The following is a 27,685-nucleotide window of genomic DNA, read 5'->3' as shown; positions in this document are numbered from 1 at the left end:
AGTTCTTCTGGAACCTTCCTTTTGGAAACATCGGAAAGATTTTCTCTTGACACTATCTCAGAAGGTGGCCCCTTTACCCCTGTTAGAGGGGTTTCTGAGTTGGCGGTCTTGTCTTGCAAGCCACCATGCTTGATCCTCCATAAGGATTAGGTGGTGGTGCACCTGCGACCTTCCCTTCTTCCGAAGGTGGTGTTGCTTTTAGTAATTGTATATTTAAGAATTAATATCTCGCATATATGATATATGGTTAAAAATATGAGAGTTCAATTGTCAGAGTGAAAGTTTCAACATAACACATTTATTAGAGCTTATACAAAGTCTAATCTAACACACAGAACCTATCTATAGTCTCAAAACTCAGATCGTAGGTTAAAATACATACATTTACATGAAGGAATACAGAGTATATTCCTCTAAAACCTTAGATTACCAGCATGGGCAGTTGCTACAAGTAATTATCACATAGTTACCGTTTTAAGACCCAGGCCTGTAGGCCAGCTCTCTATCAAGACATCCTTCCATCAAGTGATGGTTCCATAAAAAGTGACCCCATCAATCTGTGCCGTGGAGTATATCTTTCTAAGCTGATGTCCCATTGGTTGGCCTAGCTAGCATCACGATTGGAGGACTGACTACATAAGTCAGCCCCCTTTCATGCAAATCCTGATGACTATAATTTTCCCAAGGTTAACAGGGTGTGGCTATCTTGATTGAACATCCCAGCATGGGGTCCATCACATACGGTAGTTTAATTCACTGGCTCCACAATGTCTGTTAACAAACAATGAACTTTGCTATATGCTAAATGCCATTAATTAGCATGCTAAATGAACCATATACTCTGTACTCTGACTGAAATGTCTTCAGCTCTACTTAGAGAAATATATTCATAATTAGAATATATATATATCTTTATATTCATACACAGACACAGCCATACATATATCTATACATATATATATATATATATATATATATATACCCACATATCTCTATTTAATTTAGATTACCCAAAAACCATATGGCAACAGATGGCCCCTTGTGGCCAGTTGAGAATATGAGACTCGGCCACACCTACAATAATGGTTTTATGTGTAATCTTTCATTTAAAACTTTTTGGCCTTGCCCTCTGAAATGATATACACCTCTGTGGAAAAAAAAAAAAAACGTTTTAAACTTTCCGTCTCTACAGTTCATATTTTTGGATCCCAGTACATGTAGTCATCACTTGTTCTGGATGTAATAAGTCCATAATAAAAATCATAAGATACCAAACATACAAAAAAAAATTAAGGGGGGAAGAAAACTGGAGGATCCTTGTTCTCAACCGTCCAATAATAATAGTGCGAAAGTCCATAATGTCAATCGGGTCCTGTTTGCCTTGCTTCTGGGACAGCCTTCCATGGCGATTCCAATTGGATACATCATACAGTAATGGCCTTTGGACCACCTTTTTTGGCTTTCTGTGCTTGTACTTTATTAGTGTGGGCAAAGTTAGAGAAGGAAAAACACGAGTACTTTTACGACATATGCCTTCCAATGAATGCTTATCTTGTCATTCTGAGTATTAAGGACCTTTGATTAAAATTGTTATAGATATACTGTGACCTAATCTGAGGCCCTATACCATTGTCATGTGTAACAATTTAACCTTTAGCCCGTCAGCCAGGTAGTCTGATTGCCATCCCCCATCTTTCTTCCTCCATTGTCATATGCCTGCAAGTAACTCTGCCCCGCCTTCTGCGGATTGCCCCTGTGTGTGTGTGTGTGACCCTTCCAGTTTCCAGGGGAATCTTGTTGCCATCGCAACTCACCACAAACTCCTTTTACTGACGCTGTGTTCAGTTATCCCAACCCTGATGGGTTGAAGCCTGGGGGGTGCCCCACTTTGGTGCATATAGCTCCGTCCTTGGCTACCATGTGTAGCTGCTGTATGAGTCCTGCCTTTAGCAGACTAGGGAAGAGGTCATCACTTTAAGAGGTCTCCGTGCAGATTTAGGCAGTGTCATGTAAGCAGACAAAAAATAACTTGATTTCAGAATGTGGATAGGTGTGATGTTACCAGTTACTTGTGGCTTCAGGAATGATTATACTAAATTACTTAAGTACAATTGTACTATACTCTGTTATTTGCCAATCACTATGAGTCTCACCAGTCCCAGTATATCTATATGATCTTCAAGCATTGCTTTTTGAACTTAGTTATGGCACAAAAAGAAAACTGACAAACATAAAAAAAAAATTACCCATGACCACATACATATGATGACTGTCCAATATTAGAACTGTAGAGAGGATACAATGTCACCTATACCAGGAAACTAGTCACATGACTGTTGCTGACTATTGTCATAGTTGGTAATATCTACAATGTCACACATTTATATACAACATTTATCCAGTGTCAAAAGAGAAGAAAAACTGTTGGAACTTTGTCCCATCCCCAAAATGATATAGGGAAGCTTTAATATTCTATATCAGGGATATGCAATTAGTGGACCTCCAGCTGTTGCAGAACTACAAGTCCCATGAGGCATAGCAAGACTCTGATAGCCACAAGCATAACACCCAGAGGCAGAGGCATGATGGGACTTGTAGTTTTGCAACAGCTGGAGGTCCGCTAATTGCATATCCCTGTTCTATATCAACATTTTTGTTTTGTTTTAACTGTTCTAAATGTTGTCCATATAATGTTACCCCTACTCCCCTCTTTTTTTTTTTTTTTATTTCACCATAGCAACCTCCAGAATCACCAAAAATAAAGTGATATAGGAAATGAAGAAAAATAGTTTTCCTTAGAAGAAAAAGGAGGAAACAAAAAGTACACCCAAAAGGGTATATACAAAAAAAAAAAAATTCAGATTCAATGCTGCCCCAACCTTTGTATTGTTAAAGAGCATTGAATATGTATTTTGTTAAACCAAAAAAACTAAATAATTAAAAAAAATAAAAATAAAAACAAGTAAACACTAAAAAATAAAATTGCATTGCTGTTATACAAAAGGCAATGTCCTCTCTGTAGTGATTACCATATTAATTGATTCTCAGTGAAAATCAATTTTCCAGCCCAACAGGCCACAGGAAGTGGTATCAGAGAGAGAAAGAGAGAGAGAGAGACCCGGCCCTGTTTAATGAAACAGACCATTAAAAAAAAAAAAAAAAATGTAAATAAAAATATTTTAGAATTTAGTTGGGCCTGACTCTAATTAATTCTATTCAAGGATTGTCCTTAAAACAAACATTAAAAAACTATGTTTTAAGGTCCTCTGTGTTTCACAGTATTTTGATCAGTCTTGGTTTCGATCATCTGTCCATGTGTGTATTTCTTCCTAAAATACAAAAGTCCAAACCATTAATAACATCTTACTGTACCTCTTCTGAGGAGGTTTATGGGCTAACTGACAGTATATGCTTGCCAGCGGAGGTAATGAGTCTATCACCGTAAGTACAGTGACCCATGTAACTGACTCCCTCCTATATCTGTATGTTAACAAACTAGTTAACAAATTATAGGAAAAACATGGTGGGATTTGTAAGTATTTGTAAGTACTTACCGTCTAAGAAGACCTCCTGCAGACCTACCCCCTTTACGCATATTACCAGCACATGCGTCAATTTTGGAAGGAGAAAAACAGAGAAATATAGGACCTACTGGATCCATAATATGCCACAAGGTGCAGCATAATGTTTTATGTAGTTTCCAAGTGTCAGAGTGAATGACACTTCACTCTAACCCCAGGAAAGGAGAGAGAAAAACAAAATAAACTTATCTTGTACCTGTGCACAGGGTTTTAAATACATTTAAGTTATAGAAAAAGTATAAATTTAAACTGGTACCAGTATTGAGCTCATTACAAACAAGAGATTGGGGAAGAGAGAGAGAAAACAATTATGAATTCCATAAAAACAGAAAAAAAAAAAAAATCAAAACAAACAAAAAGAAAAAGTCTTGTTTACACATGGACCATTCATACCCTTTCATTCCATGACCCACACAAACACACCTTAGTTTATCTTGAATCCCCTAGCTTTGGTAATTTGCAAATGAATTGCTAGGTGTTTCTGGCCATTGGGAAAATACAAAGGGACCGAATAAGAGAAAAACAAAACCCTATACTTGACCTTTTGTTACGCATATGTACAGCTTTCTGTGATTCACCCTGAAAAAAAAAAACTTGCAGCAAAACAATTATTACTTATCCCACTTTTTCTTATTTAAAGCCAACAATACAACATTCTTACATGTACCTTGGTAAACTTTGATCTAGTGAAACTAAATGTCCTAGACATCTAGAACCCTTCTAAATTTACTCCATCCATTTTTCAAATTCAAGTCAATAATGTTTCTTTTAAAGGACTGGAATTCTTTCACAAACTCATCCCTTTCCTGTTTCATTTGCCTAATCTCATACTGTAAAGCCTCATTTTGGGCCTTAATATTTGAGGAAGGGATGTATGAATTTGTATTTTCATATTTCTTAGGCTTTTCACCCCAGCGAGGTGAGTACACTTCTACGTCACGCCTCTTTGTTGTATACTGATTTGGTTTTAATATCTTTTCACCAGAAGCTAAACAAAACTGGGAAATGTGTCCGAATAAACCACACGAGAAGCATTTTATCTTTTGTAAAGTATTAAAGCGTCTTAACAACTGGTGTGGTTTTAGGCTGAGAACATTCAATGGCTACAACCTGATTAACACCGTTTGCTGTAAGAGAAATGGAGGTTCTTTCAAAAGAGCTCCCATCTTTCAATGAGCTGTTGGCATTATCACCTACTCCAGACGCAGGTACTTTCCTGTTGCAACTAGAAATACTGAAACTTGTTGCATTACAATCTATGGTATGTGTAGATTGTACCGTCTGCACTGTGCTGGAAGATGCAGATAATTGTTCACATTTACTGTCTTCAGCATTCAGCCCCTGTATTGTTGGCTGCTGGTGGCTAGAATTCGTATTTGTCATAGAAACTCTTGGAGTACTGATTTTACTTTTGGCAATTTCTAGATCTTGCTTGAGAGAAATGGTCTGCAATAATAATGACCTATAATTGTTGGCTAACCAAAATGCAGCAAAAATTAGTGCGGTCTTACCCTCACGTTTTGCTGTATTTTCTCTCTGTAAGTTTTATATTTACATACTCTTGTGCATGGTGCCATGGGCTTTTGGATTCCTCCATTGTCCTTATTATCTCTGCGCTATTTTTAACTTTAGCCATCCTGGCCATCAATTTCTCCATGATTAAAAGTTCAGTGGTGATACAATAATACACCACAGAGCCGACTATCAAAGTCTAGAACTTAGAATTTGCCCCAGAGTGCAGATACCAGTTTTAACATAACACTACTATCTTCACAGAATGAAGTCTACACCAAAACAAAAGGGCTAAGATCCACACCCACGGAACAATAGGTTTGCTTTAGGTGCACAATGGGAATGTAAACACAGCTATGTTAACCCCAATATTTGCTACACCCAATTCAGTTTAAAAAAAAAAAAAACAAAAACAAATCTCCCACCAACTTAGATTATTAAATTATTAGTACTTGGTAGGGTTTATCCTTAAAAAAAAAAAAAAAAAAAAAAATTCAAGGTATAAAATACAGTATGCTAAATGCACCTTATTTTATCCTAATAATCTTTTGCAGAAATTAGTTTCAGTTGCAAGCCTTCCACAGTCTTGTACTTTAACTAACAACAATGAGAATATTACTACTTGTAACTTTACACCGTTAGCAATAACACCTAAGTAAAAAAAAATCTTTTGTAGATTTCCAATGTCCTCCAAATTTAAATTTTAGTGGACATACGATTTAAATAAAACAAAAACTTGTTGGATTCTTTGAACAACAAACGTCCAGACCACTATTTCAGTGTCTTTCTACAGACAACAGACAACCAGCACGTTTCTGTGTCTTAAACAAAATTGTATAAATTGCAAAAAATAATAATCATTTATTTTTTTCCACAAACCCAATGACCCACTCTTTCAGTGTGTCAAAGCTGTTTCTATCCCGGTATCTCCTCCCCAATTAATGGTACATCCAAGATACATTATGATTTTGGGATATTAATGAAACACAAAAAAAAAAATAATCAAATAACCTTAGAAAATATTAACATATATTTTCCCTGGCTAGGATAGGATAAACTGACTCAGTTTGAACTCCTACTAACCTTAAAAATAACTTGTGGGTAAGCTGACTCAGCTTGAATCCCTTAGTAAAAAAACCTTGTGGTGTATATTGTCTCCTAATACCCACTAAAAAAAACAAAAATATTTACTTATATGTTCCCTAGATAGGATTGGATAAGTTGACTCAACTTGAATTCCTCCTACTAAGCTTTAATCTCTAATACACAATATTCTGCTATTATATTAAATACTTCCAGTCTGTACATATTCTGTGGTCGCCACTGTTACTTTAGTAATTGTATATTTAAGAATTAATATCTCGCATATATGATATATGGTTAAAAATATGAGAGTTCAATTGTCAGAGTGAAAGTTTCAACATAACACATTTATTAGAGCTTATACAAAGTCTAATCTAACACACAGAACCTATCTATAGTCTCAAAACTCAGATCGTAGGTTAAAATACATACATTTACATGAAGGAATACAGAGTATATTCCTCTAAAACCTTAGATTACCAGCATGGGCAGTTGCTACAAGTAATTATCACATAGTTACCGTTTTAAGACCCAGGCCTGTAGGCCAGCTCTCTATCAAGACATCCTTCCATCAAGTGATGGTTCCATAAAAAGTGACCCCATCAATCTGTGCCGTGGAGTATATCTTTCTAAGCTGATGTCCCATTGGTTGGCCTAGCTAGCATCACGATTGGAGGACTGACTACATAAGTCAGCCCCCTTTCATGCAAATCCTGATGACTATAATTTTCCCAAGGTTAACAGGGTGTGGCTATCTTGATTGAACATCCCAGCATGGGGTCCATCACATACGGTAGTTTAATTCACTGGCTCCACAATGTCTGTTAACAAACAATGAACTTTGCTATACGCTAAATGCCATTAATTAGCATGCTAAATGAACCATATACTCTGTACTCTGACTGAAATGTCTTCAGCTCTACTTAGAGAAATATATTCATAATTAGAATATATATATATCTTTATATTCATACACAGACACAGCCATACATATATCTATACATATATATATATATATATATATATATATATATATATATATATATATATATATATATATATACCCACATATCTCTATTTAATTTAGATTACCCAAAAACCATATGGCAACAGTGGTTTCGGCCTTTCGCCGGAATAAGGACATTGTTCTTCCATCTTTCTGTCCTCGGCCAGTGCATCCACGGAGGTTGCCTTTCATACTTTAGGCGTGGTGTATCAGCCTGCTACGGCTCAGTTTCGGAGATCTGACTCTCTTTTTTGTCGGTGTCTGGTCCACAAAAGGGCCTGGTGGTCTCGTCGACCACCATTTCTCGGTGGATCAGGTAGGCTGTCATACAGGCCTATGCTCTTAAGGGGCGGGCCCCCCTTTTCGGTCACAGTACTTTTGACCAGGGCAATTGGTGCTTCCTGGTTTTTTTTCCGACATCATGCGTTGGTCTCACAGGTGTGCGAGGCAGCGACTTGCTCGTCCGTTCACGCCTTTTCCAGAATTTACATGGTGGCTGTGAGTGCATCTTCTGATGCTTCTTTTGGCCGCTAGTTTTTGCAGGCTACTGTTTAAAGTTACACCTCCTCTGGAGCTCTGCTTGTTTTGGGGTGAAGTTAAAATTGGTTTTACTGATGTATTTCCCACCCCTCGTTTTTGACACTGCTTGGGGACATCCCACTTGTCAATATTTAAAGAGCTGTGTCCGTCCATGAACGATGAGAGAAAATAGGATTTTTTGTACTCACCGTAAAATCCTTTTCTCTGAGTCCGTGGACGGACACAGCACCCACTCCTCCTTTTTAGGTTTGTACTGCTTGTTGCGAACTGAGGCTGCATGCTGCAGTTAGGAGGGTTATGTCTGGAGGGACCGCCTTCTGGGCGGGGCTGTTCAACTCTGTTAATGTAACATGTATTTAATTATCTAACATGTTTCTGCCTAGTCCTCTCCTGTAAACAGGGAACATAACATACTTGTCAAGATTTAAGGAGCTGTGTCCTTCCATGGACTAAGAGAAAAGGATTTTACGGTGAGTACAAAAAATCCTATTTTTAACCACTTAAGGACCGGCTCACGTACATATACGTCATCACTTTAAAGATGAATATCTCGGTAACGACAGCAGCTGCTGCCACAGCGGAGATATTCATCTTTTCCGTGGGCGGTCCTGTAAACAATAACGGTGGTCTCCGCGGTGGATTCGCTGCAAGATCACTGTTATCTGCGGCGGAGAGGGGCCCTCCTCCGCTCCGCCGTTTACCGGAGCTGTCGGCAGCGGTGGAGGCGGTCGGGTCCTTCATGCTGCTTGCCATGTATACAAGTGAGGGCAAGATGGCCCCCACCCGTCTCCATAGCAGGGCGGAAGCAATTTCAAAACGTCACTTCCGCCCATGCGTCTTAAATGCACATTTTTTTTGTTGTCATGTTTTCAAATGACAATTTTTTTTATTGCGTCTTTTTGACCCCAGATCTCATATTTAAGAGAACCTGTCATGCTTTTTTCTATTACAAGGGATGTTTACATTCCTTGTAAAAGGAATAAATGTGACCCATTTAAAAAAAAAAAAGTGTAAAAATAAATAAAATCAATTAAAATAAATAAGAAAACAAGAAAATATTTTTTAAAGCGCCCCGTCCCGACGAGCATACTTGAGTTGCGCCCGCATATGAAGACGGTGTTCAAACCGCACAAGTGAGGTATTGCCGCAATTGTTAGAGCGAGAGCAATAATTTACCTCCTCTGTAACTAAAAAAGATGCAACCTATAGAATTTTTTAAAAGTCGCCTATGGAGATTTTTAAGGGCAAAAGTTTGACGCCATTCCACGAGCAGGCGCAATTTTGAAGTGTGACATGTTGGGTATCATTTTCCTCGGCGTAACATTATCTTTCACGACATAAAAAAAATTGGGCTAACTTTACTGTTTTCTTATTTTTTTATTCAAAAAAGTGATTTTTTTCCCAAAAATAGTGCACTTGTAAGACCGCTGCGCAAATACGGTGTGACAAAAAGTATTGCATTGACCTCCATTTTATTCTCTATGGCGTTAGAAAAAAATATATATAATGTTTGGGGGTTCTTATAAATTTTCTAGCAAAAAAAACCTGTTTTAAACATGTAAACACGAGTCTGAAAAACAGGCTCGGTCCTTGGATGTAAACCCACTCTCATCCTTTCTAAACTACTGCCATAGTGCTGATCTATAAGGATATAGATGCCTCCTGCATGTATCCTTACCTGTCAAATGTCTCCCCCTGTCAAAACTGTAGATTCTGTGGGTGAGTCTGTTGTCTGGAGCTCGGTGGGTGGAGTCGTGATGTCAGTAGACTGCCCCACCCTCCTCTACACTCCCCTTGTCAACATGCATTTTGTTTTATGTATTTCTTACACTAAATTCTGCTATGATCACTAACATCCAGTCAAAATCCAGAAAAGTAATCACATGACTTCAGAAAAGGAGCCGGGGTGGGTATTAAAAAATAATGCCTGTCTCCGGGCTAGTGCATTAGATATGTAAATAACCTGTCATTCACAGCAAGGGGCGGAACAGACGAAGGTTTTTCTCTGTAAGTCCGTTTTATTTCACTGAACAATAAAAGAGGATTGCTCAGAGCTGGATTAACTATGTGGCAAGACTGGGCACAGATGATAGGAAATCTTTTACTGTACATTGTGACAGCAAAAAAAATATATATAAATTTCGGGTTTAGATGCATTTTAAGTGGTTAATAAACAGTTAATAAACAGCTTGTTTATCTTTTAATTGTTAAAAAATCTGTTTTCAACTGCCTCCGAATTTATAGTATCTTTTGGAATTGGTTTTGTGTAAATATATTTTAAACCCACTAATATATACAACCTAGAAGGCCAAGTTATTGTTTTAAATCAAAACAAAACTCATAGTTGCGTTCATTACTTTTTACATTGGTAAGGTGGGGAGTGTGGGAAAAAAATGTAGGCAGACAGAAGTAATGTAAATATAGTTGTTCTTTTGCAAATCGAAAAGATTAATTTTGTACCTTGATGGGGAGTTGTGTTTTGGTCTTTCTTTCAGTGTCTGTTGAATATTTCATTAGTACAAGCTTTGAACAAGACTTAGAAAGGGCAAGGTTTTATTTTTAGCTCATGGAGCGGGATGTGTTTTTCCCAAATCAATAGGTGGCTTGCTGAAGAAATTTCATTATGATAATTTATTTATATAAAGGTTTTGTCCAACACATTCTGGTGTGATACTGATTATAGAGTTGCAAAGCCAGGTCCCAGCTTCAGCTGGAGATTGGATTGTTCTGTACCTGTACACAAAGCTGATCAAACAGCAGCATTGTTGGTGCCAACCATATTCATTGCAGAGACCTTGGTTTATCACTGTAACTGCCATGAATGACAAAGCAGATGTTTTATCTTCAAAAACACTTTGGTTTCTCATACTTGTTTCAGCTGATATTATGATGATCAGCTCATGTTCTTATTTGTGATAGTGCTTTCCATCCAGTAGCTAAGAAGCTCTTAGCTAAATTCTGCATGACTTGTGACAGCTTTTCAAAACATCTCCTGCATTATGCACTTTTCATAACACCTATTTGATCTTTAATTGTATAACCATAACATATTTTTTTAGGCACTTTTTTATGTAGCGCTCTTCTTTGAGTTGTATATGTATTGGATTGTTGCGCTGAAGGAAGTTAATGACCTTAAAACAATTTGCAGTGCTGCTGTACCTCTTTCTTGACTAAACTTGCTGCCAAAATCCAAGGGATTTTCTTTTAGTATTTTGTTGTTTTATTTTTTATTAAATTGCAAATATTTTATAAAAAGAAAGTAATTTATATTTTTTATTTTTGTTTGACATTAATTTTGATGTGATCTGTGTAGACCAATAGGCCAATGACTAGTGGTTAATAACAGCCTTATGCATGGATTACATTAAAAACTGTTAAATATAATCGTTTTTTTATAGTCTGTTGTGCTACATTAAATCTAAAGTTTAAAAGCTACCATACATTATACTGTGTATTTTTAATAACCACTTGCTTACCGAGCCTGTTTTTCAGATTCGGTGTTTACGAGACTAAAACAGTTTTTTTTGCTAGAAAATTACTTAAAACCCCCAAACATTATATATATATATTTTTCTAATACCCTAGAGAATAAAATGGCAGTCATTGCAATACTTTTTGTCACACCGTATTTGCGCAACGGTCTTACAAGGGCACTTTTTTTGAAAAAAAAAAACTTTTTTGAATTAAAAAATAAGACAACAATAAATTGTGCCCAATTTTTTTATATATTGTGAAAGATAATGTTACGCCGAGTAAAATGATACCCAACATGTCATGCTTAAAAATTGCGCCCGCTCGTGGCATGGCGTCAAACTTTTACCCTTAAAAATCTCGATAGGCGACGTTTAAAAAATTCTACAGGTTGCATTTTTTGAGCTACAGAGTAGGTCTAGGGCTAGAATTATTGCTCTCGCTCTAACTATCGCGGCGATACCTCACATGTGTGGTTTGAACACCGTTTTCATATGCGGGCGCTACTCGCGTATGCGTTCGCTTCTGTGCGCGAGCTTGTCGGGACGGGGCGTTTAAAAAAAATTTTTTTTGGTTTTCTTATTTATTTTTATTTAGTTTAGAATTTTTTTACACTGAAATAAAAAAAAAAAAATTGATCACTTTTATTCCTATTACAAGGAATGTAAACATCCCTTGTAATAGAAAAAAGCATGACAGGTACTCTTAAATATGAGATCTGGGGTCAAAAAGACCTCAGATCTCATATTTAGACTAAAATGCAAGAAAAATTTTTTTTTTTGAAAATTTCATTTTTTCAAATGACAAAAAAAAAAAAAATGTTTCTTTAAGAAGCTGGGCGGGACTGACGTTTTGACGTCACTTCCGCCCAGCAGAGCTATGGGGACGGGTGAAGGAGATTTTTCCTTCAGTCTCGTCCCCAGTCACCAGCCGAACGGTCCCGATCGCCTCCGCCGATACCGACGGCTCCGGTAAGCGGCGGAGGGCGCGGGAGGGGGGGGGCCCTCTCCCGCCACGATAACTGAGATCTCGCGGCGAATCCGCCGTGGAGACCGCCGTTATCGTTTACAGGACCGTGCACACTAAAGATGGATACCTCGTTTGTGGCAGCAGCTGCTGCCATTCTCGAGATATCCATCTTTAAAAACAGGACGTCTTTTGACTATGGGCCAGTAAGCAAGTGGTTAAGAACTGTTATCTGTTCTCTGGTTCAATAAAATTTCTGTTTAGGCATATCAAAAGTGAATTTGCATTCCTTCTAACTCTTCTAAACTTCAGGGCCCATTTTATATTATGTGCGATAATGTACATGAGTTAATGCATGTTATGGCACACGCTAACGTGTGTTGTGTTATGGCATTTTATTCATTATGAATGGGTTGTCAATGCACCACAATGGATGTGGAAACAAAGTCAATTTTTTTTTTTTTTTAAACAATGCAGGTTACCACACCACAGGTTACATGCATTGTGCTGTAAAATGTGCTTAGGTACCATTCACAATGAATAGAGCAGGCGCGTTGCCACAATGCACAAGTATACATGGGAACTCACATTTTATTTGAGCAATAAGCATCCCTGTATTTGGTAACTTGTCAAATGCTATTTTGAATTGCTTCAGTAACTGGCCAAGTATAAATAAGCTTCGTATCTGTTCAGCTGTTGCTTACATTACTTATGTGTCTTGTATTGGTTATGTTGGGAAAATTTGTCACAAACAGATTTTAAAGTGTTATTGGACACCAATTTGCTTTTTTCCTTTCTTATTAAAAGCTATTGTGTGTTTTTTTTGTTTTGTTTTGTTTTGTTTTTTATAATCTGTGTCTCTAAGACTTTGTGTACCCAGAGATTGAAATTATTGGTAGATACCACATGACAATGCAATGTTAGGAAACCATACACATCCCCAACTGGCATCTGAAGATTTATACGGTTATCCTGTAAGCTTGTTAAAATGTCCAACAGACACTGCCAGTATAAAATAATCCAGACCCCCCAGAGATCTCTGCTAATGTCAGTGGGGACAGTACCATTCAGTTTTTTCTATTTTGGTGTAATGAAAAAACACACCGTTTCTGCACATTTTTTTGTAAAATTAGCATCTTGGTAAATATGACTTGAAAATAATATTTTTTTTTTTTACCATTTGCTATGTGTATACAGGATTTTAAGTATATACTTACTGTATGTAGTATATTATTGCAGAAGAGAGTAAAATACATTTAATACACCAAAATCTGTGTATAAATGGAAACCATCTAAGTTTTTTTTCTTGACTGTACAGTATAGGACATGCTGGATATTCTTAGACCCTGGGTTTATAGGCTGGTACCTTCAGGTGATTGGATTCTGGCAGTGGGCATCTAGTCCTCTGTGGATGTAGCTTTTGGCCACAACTTTCTTGTGGCAGCACTCTGAGTTAGGGTCTGTTGATCCTTGTTATTGTCTGACCTGTTGGCACACTTCTGTTTTCTTTTTATGTTGCTCATCCTTCTTGTTCATTGCAGGGGGGCATCCCAGGGTCTGTGAATATACAGCTGGTGTCCTGTACTGTATAATTAGGATACAATTAATTTTGACTTGCCTATACATTCCATATCTTGGATTTCAGTTTAGGACACAGGCCACCCTCCCCTCTGTTCCTGTGTGCACTGCATTGCTTGCTACAAAACTGAGCACTCATGGTGTGGGGTGGAGTTATAGTAGTATGCCTAGGAGGTGAAGAAAAAGTAAGATTACCTCATAAGCTAAGATTCGACCAGTGACTCCAAGTGGTGTGGAAATTTAAGGGCCTTTTATAAGGACATCAGTGGTAACCGGCATTCACCTTCATTCTTCCCTCCTGAGTCTAGACTTTGCTCTCAAGGCAGAAACTGTTCTAAATGAGATAGTAGATGAGGAAGTTACCCCTCCCCTGCAGAGAAATCGGATAAGGATGTGATGCATACAGCTGAAATTTTAATAAAACATAAGTATAACTTGGCTACCCTTATTGATGCTCTATGCTCCTCTAGCAATTGGTGCAATCAGAGTCTGTTTGTCCCAAGGTCTTCAGTATGGATTTCCTAAAATTTCCAAAACTTGCTTAGATTTTCCCACTTCACTCAATCCTGAAACCTGTCCAGAACAGGGACTAGCTTCATCCAAAGAAAATTTTTACTTCAACTAAATGCTTTGCACAGCAATACCCTATTAGGTTTCCTGTGAAAGTGAACAATTCTTGGTGTTTCAAACAAACTCTCACAGCCCCTGTAAAGAAAAATCTATTGTTTAAAGCAAATTAGGTTAGAGGTGCTCTTTAACCACTTGCTTACTGGGCACATAAACCCCCTTCATGCCCAGGCGAAATTTCAGCTTCCGGCACTGCGTCGCTTTAACTGATATTTGCGCGGTCGTGCGACGTGGCTCCCAAACAAAATTGACGTCCTTTTTTCCCCACAAATAGAGCTTTATTTTGGTGGTATTTGATCACCTCTGCGGTTTTTATTTTTTACACTATAAACAAAAAAAGAGTGACAATTTAAAAAGATATATATATATTTTTTACTTGTTGCTATAATAAATATCTCAATTCTTTTATTTTTTTTCTCGACGTATTTTTGTAAAAAAAAAAAAAATCGCAATAAGCGACTGGTTTGCGCAAAAGTTATAGCGCCTACAGAATTATGATTTTTTTTTATTATTTTTTTTTTTACTTGTAATGGCGGCGATCTGCGATTTTTATTGAGACTGCGATATTGCGGCGGACGTATCGGACACTTTTGACACAAATATACAGCGATCAGTGCTATAAAAATGCACTAATTACTGTATAAATGACTGGCAGGGAAGGGGTTGACACTAGGGGGTGAGGAAGGGGTTAAATGTGTATCCTGGGTGTGTTCTAACTGTGTGGGGGGAGGGGGGTGACTGGGGGAGGTGACCGATGCTGTGTCCCTATGTACAAGGGACACAGATCGGTCTCCTCTCCTCTGACAGCACGTGGAGCTCTGTGTTTACACACAGAGCTCCACGTCCCTGCTGTGTTACCGACGATCGCGTGTACCCGGCGGACATCGCGGCCGCCAAGTACACGCATCGGCGATGCGCCAGGGCAGTGTTTACCCGCTGCATGCCCCCCAGTGGCGCGCGCGGGTAATGCACACAAAAGGACGTCTAAAGACGTCCACTCGGCACTTGAGAGCCACGCTGTGGACGTCTTTTTTGTCTATAGCGCGGGTCTCAAGTGGTTAAAGCCCTCTTCTCATTACAAGGCAGTTTTCTAGGCCATTTCTGTCTAAGGCCCCTTTCACACTTCTACGACTTCAAAGTCGTGCGTCTTTGCGGCCGCAATTTTACAGCGATTTTGGATCAGTACTACTTTGCCACAACGTTGGCATTAACCAATGAAAACATACATGGTGTAAGGTAATTCCTTTTTCTGCCATAGTTGTTTCCAGTTCCTGTTTGCTTCCTGGTTGTTGTGGTGTGTTGTGACAGAAAATGTTTGCTACTCAATATATTGCCACAGCACTTGTCATTGCTGCTGCAGCAGTAGCAGTGCATGAGGAAGAAGTGGAGGACAAGGACATCTCTTTTTTTGGGCTGTTTGGAGCACATTGTTTCTGAGAGAATAACCAGGAAGTGAATGTGTGCTAGAATAATGTGTTTGGGAGGGGCTACTATGTTGAAAGGATTGGGTGGGACAAGGGTCAAAAAGCTGCTTGTGCTTACAAAGTCGTACTGAAATCATGTCTATATTCTCCAGGTATGATTTGCATGCTACTTGAGGGTTTAACATTGAGGTCTATGGACATCAACTCGCATGGAAGTTGGACCAAAGTAGTGCAGGGACTACTTTGAAGTCGGCACGACTTAAAGTCGTGCCAATATGAATGGAAGTCATTGAAAATCATGGAGAATGACTTGTCATGCGATTTTTCAGCCCAAAATCGCATGGCAAGTCGTATAAGTGTGAAAGGGGACTAAACCATATGCATTACCCACGATCCTAGTTCCAACCTAACAGATGCTTCAGTCCACAGTAAATTACTTATCTGGCTCGGCAGGTATACTTGGCCAGATCTCCAGGAAGTGTTTTCTCTCCAATGCACACAATTCTTTGGTGTAAAAGCTGGTATGCAGAATACCCATGTAATAGATTCTTAAAACAACTAGCCTTTGAAGGTGGACACCTGTTTGGCCTTCTTTTTGATGTATATCAAAGAGATCACGGGTTAAGAGTACTCCCTCCAAATTGGCCATGGCTCATTCCAACCCCTTTTCCCAGTGACAGGGTGCCTGCACTTGTCATAGTGGGGTAACATCTGTTGGTCCCAAGAATCTCAGTCGGGTCCAGAATGTAATTTCTAAGGATTGCGTTAGTGGAGTTTGATCAGCATCTGGCTTTGAGGTCTCTCAAAGTGCAAATTTCAGACTCCGCTGTACTATTTCACAAACCATTGGCCTTTCATTCCTCAGTTATGGCCTTTGTGCAGGGGTCACAAAAATCTATTCGCTGGTACGCTACCCTGTCTCTTTGAGAGACCTTAATCTGATTCTTCAGCTCTACAGGAGCTGTCCTTCTAACCTTTTAGTTATTTCCTCGCCTGACCTTTCTTGTGCCATCATCTCTATGTGGAGGGTCTCTGAGTTAGCAGCCTTATACTGTAAGGAGTCTTTTCTAGTGTTTTACAAGGACAAGGTTGCTCTGAGTCCTAAAGTGGTTGTAAACCCACTTTTTCACTTTTACCTACAGGTAAGCCCATAATAAGGCTTACCTGTAGGTCTAAAGAATATCTCCTAAACCTGTACGGTTTAGGACATATTCCCCTCGCAATGCGCCGCTGATTGCAGCGGCGCAGGGGGGAATCCACGGCGAAAGGACCGGCATCCGCCGGACCCTGCCGATTTTAAATCTCCTGCGCGCATGCACTGGAGTGACTTCATCGCCGCTCCAGCCAATCACAGCGCTGGATTGGCGATAACCCGGAAGACACGCTGGAGCAAGATGACATCTCGCTCGGCGTGGACCAGGTAAGTGTTCTTCACCTCGTTCCGAGGTAAGTATTTCATAATCAGCTAATATGCGGTGCATACTAGCTGATTATGCCTTTTGCCTTGCAGGTTTAAAAAAAAATGTTTAACCACTTGCCGACCTCCTCATGTAGATATACTTCAGCAGAATGGCACGGACAGGCACATCAACGTACCTGTACGTGCTCTGCTTGACGTGGGTGGGGGGTCCGATCGGGACCCCCCCCGCTACATGCTGTGGTCGTTAAGCCTCGGGGAGCGATCCGGGACGACGGCGCGGCTATTCGTTTATAGCCGCTCCGTCGCGATCGCTCCCCGGAGCTGAAGAACGGGGAGAGCCGTGTGTAAACACGGCTTCCCCGTGCTTCACTATGGCGGCGCATCGATCGAGTGATCCCTTTTATAGGGAAGACTCGATCGATGATGTCAGTCCTACAGCCACACCCCCCTACAGTAGTAAACACACACCAAGTGAACACTAAATGTTACAGCGCCCCCTGTGTTTAACTCCCAAACTGCAACTGTCATTTTCACAATAAAGAATGCAATTTAAATGCATTTTTTGCTGTGAAAATGACAATGGTCCCAAAAATGTGTCAAAATTGTCCGAAGTGTCCGCCATAATGTCGCAGTCACGAAAAAAATCGCTGATCGCCGCCATTAGTAGTAAAAAAAATAAAAATGCAATAAAACTATCCCCTATTTTGTAAACGCTATAAATTTTGCGCAAACCAACCGATAAACGATTATTGCGATTTTTTTTTTTTACCAAAAATAGGTAGAAGAATACGTATCGGCCTAAACTGAGGGAAAAAAAAAATTGTATATATGTTTTTGGGGGATATTTATTATAGCAAAAAGTAAAAAATATTGCATTTTTTTCAAAATTGACGCTCTATTTTTGTTTATAGCGCAAAAAATAAAAACCGCAGAGGTCATCAAATACCACCAAAAGAAAGCTCTATTTGTGGGGAAAAAAGGACGCCAATTTTGTTTGGGAGCCACGTCGCACGACCGCGCAATTGTCTGTTAAAGCGACGCAGTCCCGAACTGTAAAAACCCCTTGGGTCTTTAGGCAGCATATTGGTCCGGGGCTTAAGTGGTTAAGCGGTTTACAACCGCTTTAAGGTGGTTTCTTCCTTGCATTTTAATTTTCCTATATTCTCTCCACTGTCTTGACCTAGTACATCCAGTTGAAGTGTAACACTTGGCCACTGTCTTGTATAGGCAGCCAGATTCCCGCTTTTCTCTTTCAGCAGACTTTTTCAAGAGCCTCCCTGCTTCCTGTTCTACCAGTGCTTAAGAGGTTTAGACAAGTAATTTTTTGAGCCTGTAGTCTAAAGAATAGGATTCCTCCAATCCCTGTTAACCCCCCTGGCGGTATTCCCGAGTCTGACTCGGGGTGAGATTTTCATACCAAAAGTAGTAACCCCGAGTCAGACTCGCGCTCGCCTCGCTGGATCCACAGACTGTGTTTACTTACCTTGTCCCTGGATCCAGCGATGCCACCGCGCTGTGTGAGCGAGCGGGACCTCACTCGATTCACACAGCGTCCTCCTGTGCCGCCGATCTCCGTTCCCTGCGACGTTACGATGCACGGGAGCAGAGAACGGCGCCAAATTCAAAAACGTAAACAAACACAATACATACAGTATACTGTAATCTTATTACAGTACTGTATGTAAAAAATACACACCCCCCTTGTCCCTAGTGGTCTGCCCAGTGTCCTACATGTACTTTTATATAATAAAAACCTTTCTTTCTCCCTGCAAACTGTAGATTGTCCATAGCAACCAAAAGTGTCCCTTTATGTCAAAATGGTTTTAGATCAGCTAGAAAACAGCGATAATAAATTATAATCACTTGTGCGATAGCGATTTGTGGGGAAATTCGTCATAAAAAAAAAATAAAAATACAGCAACAATTCTGCAACTGAGCAAATTTCAGTGATTTTGATTTGATTACATTATTGAATAATTGTTATTATAATTATATTGTTATTTGTTATAATTATTTATAATTATTTATTATATTATAATTTATCATTTTGTTGTTAAAAAAATGTCATACCCGGGATGCCTACTAGTCTCTTGTTTGGTCAGATTTAAGTGAGTTATTCCTAAAAATTACAGACCTACAGTATAAAACGCCAAATTTCCTTGCAAATAATTGTACTGCTTTCAGCACCTTTTTTTTGAAAGAATCATACCGCCAGGGAGGTTAAGGCACATTCCACAGATCCATTATTCATGGGCTTTTCAGAATCAAGCAATCTGTTTTTCAGATCTGCAAGGCTGCTACCTGGTATTTGGTTCACACATTTGGAGGTTGTGCTTGCAGCCTATGTGCCAATGTTCAGTCACCTGAAGATAACTGCATATAATCCATAGTAAAGACTAAAGATTCTGTGTCCCATACTGTGTTCCAAAAGATTTTACTGGTATGTAAAAAGATGATATTTGTTACATTGGATAGAGCAGGCAATGGTTATATTCTTTGTCTGATTTCTGTTGCTGTCTGTCTCCTCATTGTGAAGATTTCCAGTCCTGATATCATCCAGGACATAAATGTGAGTTTAACTTTGTTTTCACCTCTCTGGAAGCCCGTGACACAAAAGAAACCCATAAGGTTGACACTCCAGAAAAGTAAACCTGTAAGTTTTTCCTGGAGTTCCACTTTAACTTTAGAGAGTTTACTGATTAATTACATTAACCTGTTCACATCTTACTGCCCTTTAAGTGGACTTTATTGCTCAGGAGGTGACATGGCTTCTCTCAATGGTCACATGATCCGCAGCCTGTCCCAGTTAAAGGAACTATTGGTGACAGCCCGGTCTGTAGGCTGGGAGCGCTCAGCACACAACCACATGTCTCTAGGGATGCATATGTACAGTGGCTGGGCGCTAGTGCCCACTTTACTTGACACTTAATCCGGTGGCAAGAGGTTGATAAAATATGTGGAAGAGTTGTAATTTATTTCAAGGTAGTCCAATAATATGTCATGATTTTTCATTTCTATTTCTTTCTAGACTTGAGGATAAATGGATGAATGAAACTGGAGCTCATTCATTGACGTTTCCATCCAGGACTTGCTTAGAGCTGATCTTGTTGCTCTCTCTCAACAATGCCTCTTTGCCTCATTCCTTGCGTTTTATGAATGAATGGCAGGTAACTAATCTCTACTAAAGGCTTAAGTTGTTGTTACCCCGTTTTTTACTTTTCTGTTATGATTAAATGTAAAGTATATGTAAAACTTATATAGTCTTTAACATGTTGTAAAGGTTCGTTTTTTATTTACTAAATAGGTTGCATAACAACGCACTAGCTTAAAGAAACCTATTTAGAAAATAAAAAAGAACCTTTACAACCCCTTTAACCTCTTGACCACCGCCCCATGTCAAAAAGACGTCCTCTTTTTAAAGTTGAATATCTCGATAACGGCAGCAGCTGCTGCCACAACCGAGATATTCATCTTTTCAGGGGGCGGTGGTGTACACGATAACGGCGGTCTCCGCGGCGGATTCGCCGCGAGATCGCCGTTATCGGTGGCGGGAGAGGGGCCCCCCCCTCCCGCCGCTCTCCCGCGCCCTCCGCCGCTTACCGGAGCCGTCGGTAGCGGCGGAGGGGATCGGATGTGTCCGGCAGCTGAGCGGGGACGGGACTGAAGGAGAAATCTCCTTCACCCGTCCTCTTTTTGACCCCAGATCTCATATTTAAGAGGACCTGTCATGCTTTTTTCTATTACAAGGGATGTTTACATTCCTTGTAATAGGAATAAAAGTGATCAATTTTTTTATTTTTTATTTTAGTGTAAAAAATTATAAAACTAAATAAAAATAAATAAGAAAACCCAAAAAAAAAAATTTTAAAGCGCCCCGTCCCGACGAGCTCGCGCGCAGAAGCAAACGCATACGCGAGTAGCGCCCGCATATGAAAACGGTATTCAAACCACACAAGTGAGGTATCGCCGCGATCGTTAGAGTGAGAGCAATAATTCTAGCCCTAGACCTACTCTGCAACTCAAAAAATGCAACCTGTAGAATTTTTTAAACGTCGCCTATCGAGATTTTTAAGGGTAAAAGTTTGACGCCATGCCACGAGCGGGCGCAATTTTTAAGCGTGACATGTTGGGTATCATTTTACTCGGCGTAACATTATCTTTCACAATATATAAAAAAATTGGGCAAAATGTATTGTTGTCTTATTTTTTAATTCAAAAAAGTGATTTTTATCCAAAAAAAGTGCGCTTGTAAGACCGCTGCGCAAATACGGTGTGACAAAAAGTATTGCAATGACTGCCATTTTATTCCCTAGGATGTCTGCTAAAAAAAAATATATAATGTTTGGGGGTTCTGATTAATTTTCTAGCAAAAAAATTGTGATTTTCACATGAAGGAGAGAAGTGCCAGAATTAACCCGGTGGGCAAGTGGTTAACACGTTGATGTCATTGTAAATCGTTTTTACTTGTGATCCTGCCAGGAAGGTCCATGTTCAGGCACATCCTGTCATAGGGTGACAGCACTCTGTCATTGTCTCCCAATTGTACTCATGCTTTGTCCCCCTTTAAGAGCTTCCAATAGGAGACTATAGGGGGCAATTTCAACACATAATATGCAGGCATGTCACCATCCGGAGACATGCCCTCAGAAATAACATGCAGCATTCGCTTGAGTTCATGCATGTGGATATGAAGGAGCTACAAAAAGTCTGCAAAATAGCAGCTCTGAGATGCAGCAAACAATGAAAAAGTTAAAGCAGTTGTAAAGTTTTTTTTTTTTTTTCAATTAAAATAATAAACAGTAGGGTTGTCCCGATACCACTTTTTTAAGACCGAGTACAAGTACCGATGCTTTTTTTCAAGTACTCGCCGATACCGATACTTTTTTTAATGTCATGTGACAGTGACGCATTGATGGCTGGCACTGACAGATGGCACTGATGGCTGGGCACTGACAGACATGCTCTCATCTTTTTCCATAACTGCAGAATGGTTTAAATGACAAGAAAGTATATGAAAATGGCACTTTGCATTGAATAAAAAGGATTAGGTGGATGCTGGTTGATCATTCAAGCCCTTAAACATGTTGTCTCAGTTTACAAGTCCTTTGATAAAAGATACCAGCCAGTCTGCACTTGTTAGCATTACAGTGGTTACAGTAAAGATTGTTCTACTACATGAACAAGGCGATTGCCTGATCCGATACCTGGGAGAGAGAAGCAGCGTGTAATGCCTGTGCTGTGTCCCTGTGTCATGCTGTGCTCAGACAGCGGCCATCCAGTATAAAAAAGCCACGCCTCCTCCTCATCCTCATCTGTGATAGGGAAACTCTGTTTTCCAGCAGTGAGTTGGTGTTCAGCCTATCACGAACATCCTCTCATCCTCGTCCATGGGATGAGGATGAAGGGATGTCCCTGATAGGCAGAACACTGACTCACTTGCTGGGAGTGTTCCCCTATCACGGACGAGGAGGAGGCGTGGCTTTTTTACAATGGATGGCCGCCGTCTGAGCAGAGCATGACACAGGGACACAGCACAGGCATTACATGCTGCTTCTCTCCCGTCCCAGGTATCGGATCAGGCATCGGAGCATTTGTGCGAGTATAAGTACTTGGGCAAATGCTCTGTATCGGTCCCGATACCGATACTAGTATCGGGACAACCCTAATAAACAGGTATATAATGACCTGCTCCATGTAAAGGTATTGCACAGAGAAGCCCCGGACCTTCTGTTCTGTGTTCAAAGCCACTTGCAATGGAGGCAGACGTGTGGGCTTGCTTTCAAGATGGGCTTTGTGCATCCACAAATGCACACAGCTTGGCTTTGCCCTGCCCCCCACACCTTAATCACCAGATTTGATTGACAATTTGATTGTCTTTGTATACACTTTATCTTTAGTTACGAATCTAAATGCAGTCCATGTTTACACACCCATTTTGCATGTTCCTATTGAAAATAATATACCCTCATTCAAATCTGTAAACAAGAAAAATCTGTGAAATGCGTTTCTTTACCGCTACGAGGCCATAATCTACCGTATTTATCTGCGTATAACGCGCACTTTTTTCCTCTGAAATCAGAGGGTAAAACGTGCCTGCGCGTTATACGCCGATATCATGTTCTACCAGCAGGGGGCGAGGATCGGGACATGGCCATGGAACAGCGCTCGCTGCATAGTCTAAAGTAAAAAAAAAAAAAATGTCACTTGCCAGCCCCTTGTACACTGCTCTTCCTCTGTCAGCCTCATTTTAAAACGAAGCTTGTAAATGTCTATATAGCTCCGTTTTTTCAGGCTGCTCTCCTCCTCTGAGTGTAGCTTTGATTGGAGGAGAGCAGTCACATGCCCATCAGGGGAGAGAAGTCATGTGACCAGATCAGTGGAAAAAAAACGGAGCTATTAAGGTAAATGGAAGCTTCGTTTTTGCAATAGGACACACAGGAGGAACAGTGTGGTAGGGGCTGACAGTGTTTTTTTTTTATTTTTTTTACTTAACTATAGAGAATGCTGGCAGCACTGTCCCAGGAGACTGGGGGTCTCCTGGGAGTGCAGGGGGGGGGGCTGTGTACTGAATGGGGGGATTGTATAATGGATGGGGGCTGTATACTGGGGAGGGGGGGATGTATAATTCATGGGGGGGGCTGTGTACTGGATGGGGGATGTATAATGGATGAGGGCTGTATACTGGGGAGGGGGATGTATAATGTATGAGGGGATGTATAATGTATGGGGGGGCTGTGTACTGTATGGGGGGGCTGTGTACTGGATGGGGGGATGTATAATGTATGGGGGGGCTGTGTACTGGATGGGGGATGTATAATGGAGGGGGGCTGTATACTGGATGGGGGGGATGTATCATGTATGGGGGGCTGTATAATGGATGGGGGGGGCTGTATAATGGATGGGGGGGCTGTATAATGGATGGGGGATGTATAATGGATGGGGAGGGATGTATAATGGATGGGGGGGATGTGTACTGGATGGGTGAGGCTTGTACTGTAAAGGGTGCTGAGAAAACATTTTTCCTTAAACTCCCCTCTTAAAATTGGGGTGCGTGTTATACGCCGATTAAATACGGTAATGTTGCAGTAAAGTTGTATTCTTTTTAAAATGTTTAGTCTATGGAGCAGTTGGTATAAAATGTAATGCAAGAACATTAAAGTTAAGATGTGGAACTATATTGCAATACCAAATTCTAAATAAATGAAGCTGTATATATATTGAACCGAAATATAAAGTTTTGATAACTTTTCTACCAAAAAGCTATGTTGTATTCCCATTGTTGTTCTTTAATGGTAAATCATTTTGTTATGATCGATCCTTTTTAATACCTTGCGATCCTGCTTTATAAAGGTCACTGGAAAGTAAACTATTTTTTGGAAGGGTTATAGCTTTTATTGCCTGAAATTCCCATAAATCATAGACTCCTCGTAATTTCGTTGTCCTTCCTGTATGTACAGTTTTTTTTGTAAAAAGAGGTAGGTATTCCTTTTTTGTTCCAAAGTTCTTAAAGGGTTTTCTTAGAAATATCCAGTAAGTTATTGATAAATAATAACTAAAAAAAAGACTTCATATGCACTATACAGTTTTTTTTTTTTTTTTTTTTTTCTTTTTCTGATTTTTTTTTTTTATGTTGTCACATAACTATCAGAGAAGTACGCATATACCTGTAAGGGTTTTCCATTACATATTTTCATTTACATTCCAATACTGATAAGGAATACAAAGCCAGTAAGCTTCAAATTATCAGAAGCCATGTTGTCTTCATACAGTAAAAAGGGCCTACAAATCTGGATGAGGAGGTTCTCTAATACTAAGTGTTTATCAGAACGCTCAGGGTTAACCTAACCTTGAAACAACAGGGGCTTCAAAGAGGGAGCTATAGAGGGGAGAAGATAGAAGAGTACTGCTCTCTAGGGGTTCGGCTTTTGCAAAGAACAGTGTCTCGGATTTATTTTTGCCTTACCCTGTCCCATCAGCTGCGGCAGCAGGAAACGGGTTCTTCCCCAGGGACAGGTCGGACCACTGGACCAGCGGATGGCAGCAGGTCCAGGACTGGGCAGGCAGCAGATGCTTGACAGACAGCTAGCCAGGGTCCTGTGCGGCAGGATTGGTAACACTCAGCAGGTGAAGAACCAGCAGGGACCAGGTAGAATGCAGAGTAGAGTTGGAGAATAACTGGATGCAAGGTCAGAGAAGCCAGGTGAGATGCAGGCATAGATGACAGGCAGAGAATGGCCAGGGTACAAGCAGGGGTCGGCAATGTAGAATCAGGCAGATGAACAGGAGAGCAAATCCAGGGACAGGCCAAGGTCAGGGCAGGAAGCATTTACATTTGACTCCCATTCAAAAACGAGAGTCAATACAGGAACGGATGCAGGAATACAGGTAACAGCTGCAGATCAGACTGGCTAATAGCACTGCTGCAGCTGAAATAATGTAATTGGCACCAATGTTAGTGGCAGGTATGTAAGCATTTGCGCACGGTTATGCACAGGAAGACGGCCACCTGTGGACATCTAAATGCTTCAGCTGTACTAGGGCTAATGCCTTCCAGATAGAAAGGGTTTATTTTGCTATACATGTCCCCTTTGGGAGAAGCGAAGGCAAACCTGACATTTTAGTTGTTTGTGAAACTTGAGTAGGGGGAAATCTCCCAATTGGGACCTGTCCTGGTGACAACTGTAAGATGGTAGTTCTGTTACCCTCTGTTGTGTCTTAGTAACTGAAAGTAATAAGAAGTTGCATACACAGGAGTACATATCTATAGCTATTTCACAGCTTCTTGAAAATTAGCAGACCGGGACAGTGGGGGACATGGGGTAAATTACTTTTTAAGAGTGTACATCGTTTAAACTGACCCGATAATACACTTTTGCATGTGAAACGGCTAGATAATAAAAATATGAGAGGCTCATAAATACATGCATAAAAAGTTTTATCTACAAATGATATACTTACTAAAGACTACAGCTGGTGTTCTGTGCTTTTTTAAACTGATATGAATTTCGACATTAAACTCTTTTATGTGTCATGCTGTGTGGTGTACAACTCTTCCCCCCCTCAGAATTTAGAAGTGATATAGTTTATTTTAGAATGGAAATTGTATATGTGTCAAAGTTCATACTGTGGCTACATGTTTTCTGTTCATAATAAGACTATCGTAGCTGCATGCTTAAATTTAAAAGCTTGAGGTTAGGTTCACACTGGTGCGATACGGGAACCACAGCGATCCCTGTTCCCGCACCGGAATAGCAGGTAGTTCACACTGTGCTCTGCAGACCGCTGCAGATGCCAATATAAAGTTTATGACACCCCCAAATCGTTTTGCAGAAGCAAGTGGGAACGATGGCATCGGATCGTATGGGTCTGTCACCCATGTGATCTGATTCCAGTGTGGACAAAGTACAGGTTCTGCACCATTTTGGTGCGAATGCGTTGCATATCACATGCTATAACTGCAATTGCATTAGTGTGAACACAGTCTGATTTATCTGCTGTCACTATACAACAATGCAGGGAAAACATGTAGGTTCATTTACAATGCAATTAAAGTGTCTTTGTAGTACATCTCTAATTTCTACAGCTTGTCCTTATAAAGAATTGGACATTCTGTGTGTGTTTGGTATGTTGACTTGCTGCAACTGTTAGGGAAAAAAAACAGCTTGATCAGAAATTACTCTTGTTGAATAATTGGCATTGTACAAATGATTTATTTTCTTAAGAGGACTGTCAAGTAACTTTAAGGAAACTGTCTGTGTTACCAGGTTTGCCAGTTGGCTTTCCCATACTTTTCTCAAATACAGCTATTGATAGTTGGTCACATTCAAATGAATTTATTCTGTAATATTGAAGACTTTTTGTAAGTTCTACAATCCACTTCTTAGAAGTTCCAAACCTTGAACACTACAGAAAAAGTCTAGCTAAATATGGCAAAATACTATGAACTATAACGTGACCTGAATAAATAACTGTCATTACTAGAATACATGTATCCAAGAAGAGAGCAGCTGATTTGTGTAATTGGGCAGCATAGACGGCTCTCCTTTGTTGCACGAATAAGACCACTGGTTAGATAAAGTAGTTTGACAGTCCCTCGGATATTTTATACTACGTAGATATATTTGTTACTTTCTGTTTTGCTTCATTTAGAATTTTAAATGTAAGTTTAACACATGCTTCTGACAGTTATTTGCTGTACTTGCGTGCTATGTTAACACAATAAGTACATGTGTACCCACTGTTACATAGCAGCACCTAATAAATATTTAAGATGATGTAAAATATTTATAAGGTCTTAGGAAAGCTTAATATCCACATATTCATTTGAACTTCATCACCATCAGGTGGCACGCAAGTACTAAACACAGTAAAGGACAGCTGAAGTGTCCAGTTTTTTTGTTTGGCTGGTGTTCTCTCCAGACTGTAAACACTGGTAGCCGCATTTTTATTGGTCGGTGTCAGAGAGCCATGCCAAGCA

The 27,685-nt window shown here is 39.9% G+C and overlaps 1 protein-coding gene across 2 annotated transcripts in view; it reads left to right on the top strand.

Annotated features, from left to right (window-relative positions):
• UBE3D (ubiquitin protein ligase E3D) overlaps nucleotides 1-27,685 on the top strand; it is a 297,731-nt gene that overhangs the window by 176,061 nt on the left and 93,985 nt on the right. For both annotated transcript variants that reach the window (XM_040350019.1, XM_040350017.1), the window contains exon 9: nucleotides 20,237-20,375. In XM_040350019.1, coding sequence (XP_040205953.1) covers nucleotides 20,237-20,375 — 139 coding nt within the window. The remainder of the gene's footprint in view (nucleotides 1-20,236; nucleotides 20,376-27,685) is intronic.

This window comes from Rana temporaria, chromosome 4, assembly GCF_905171775.1.
Source record: "Rana temporaria chromosome 4, aRanTem1.1, whole genome shotgun sequence".
NCBI classification, from domain to species: Eukaryota; Metazoa; Chordata; class Amphibia; order Anura; family Ranidae; genus Rana; species Rana temporaria.
Note: the sequence above shows the minus strand (reverse complement) of the source record. Positions and strands in the feature narration are given on the sequence as shown.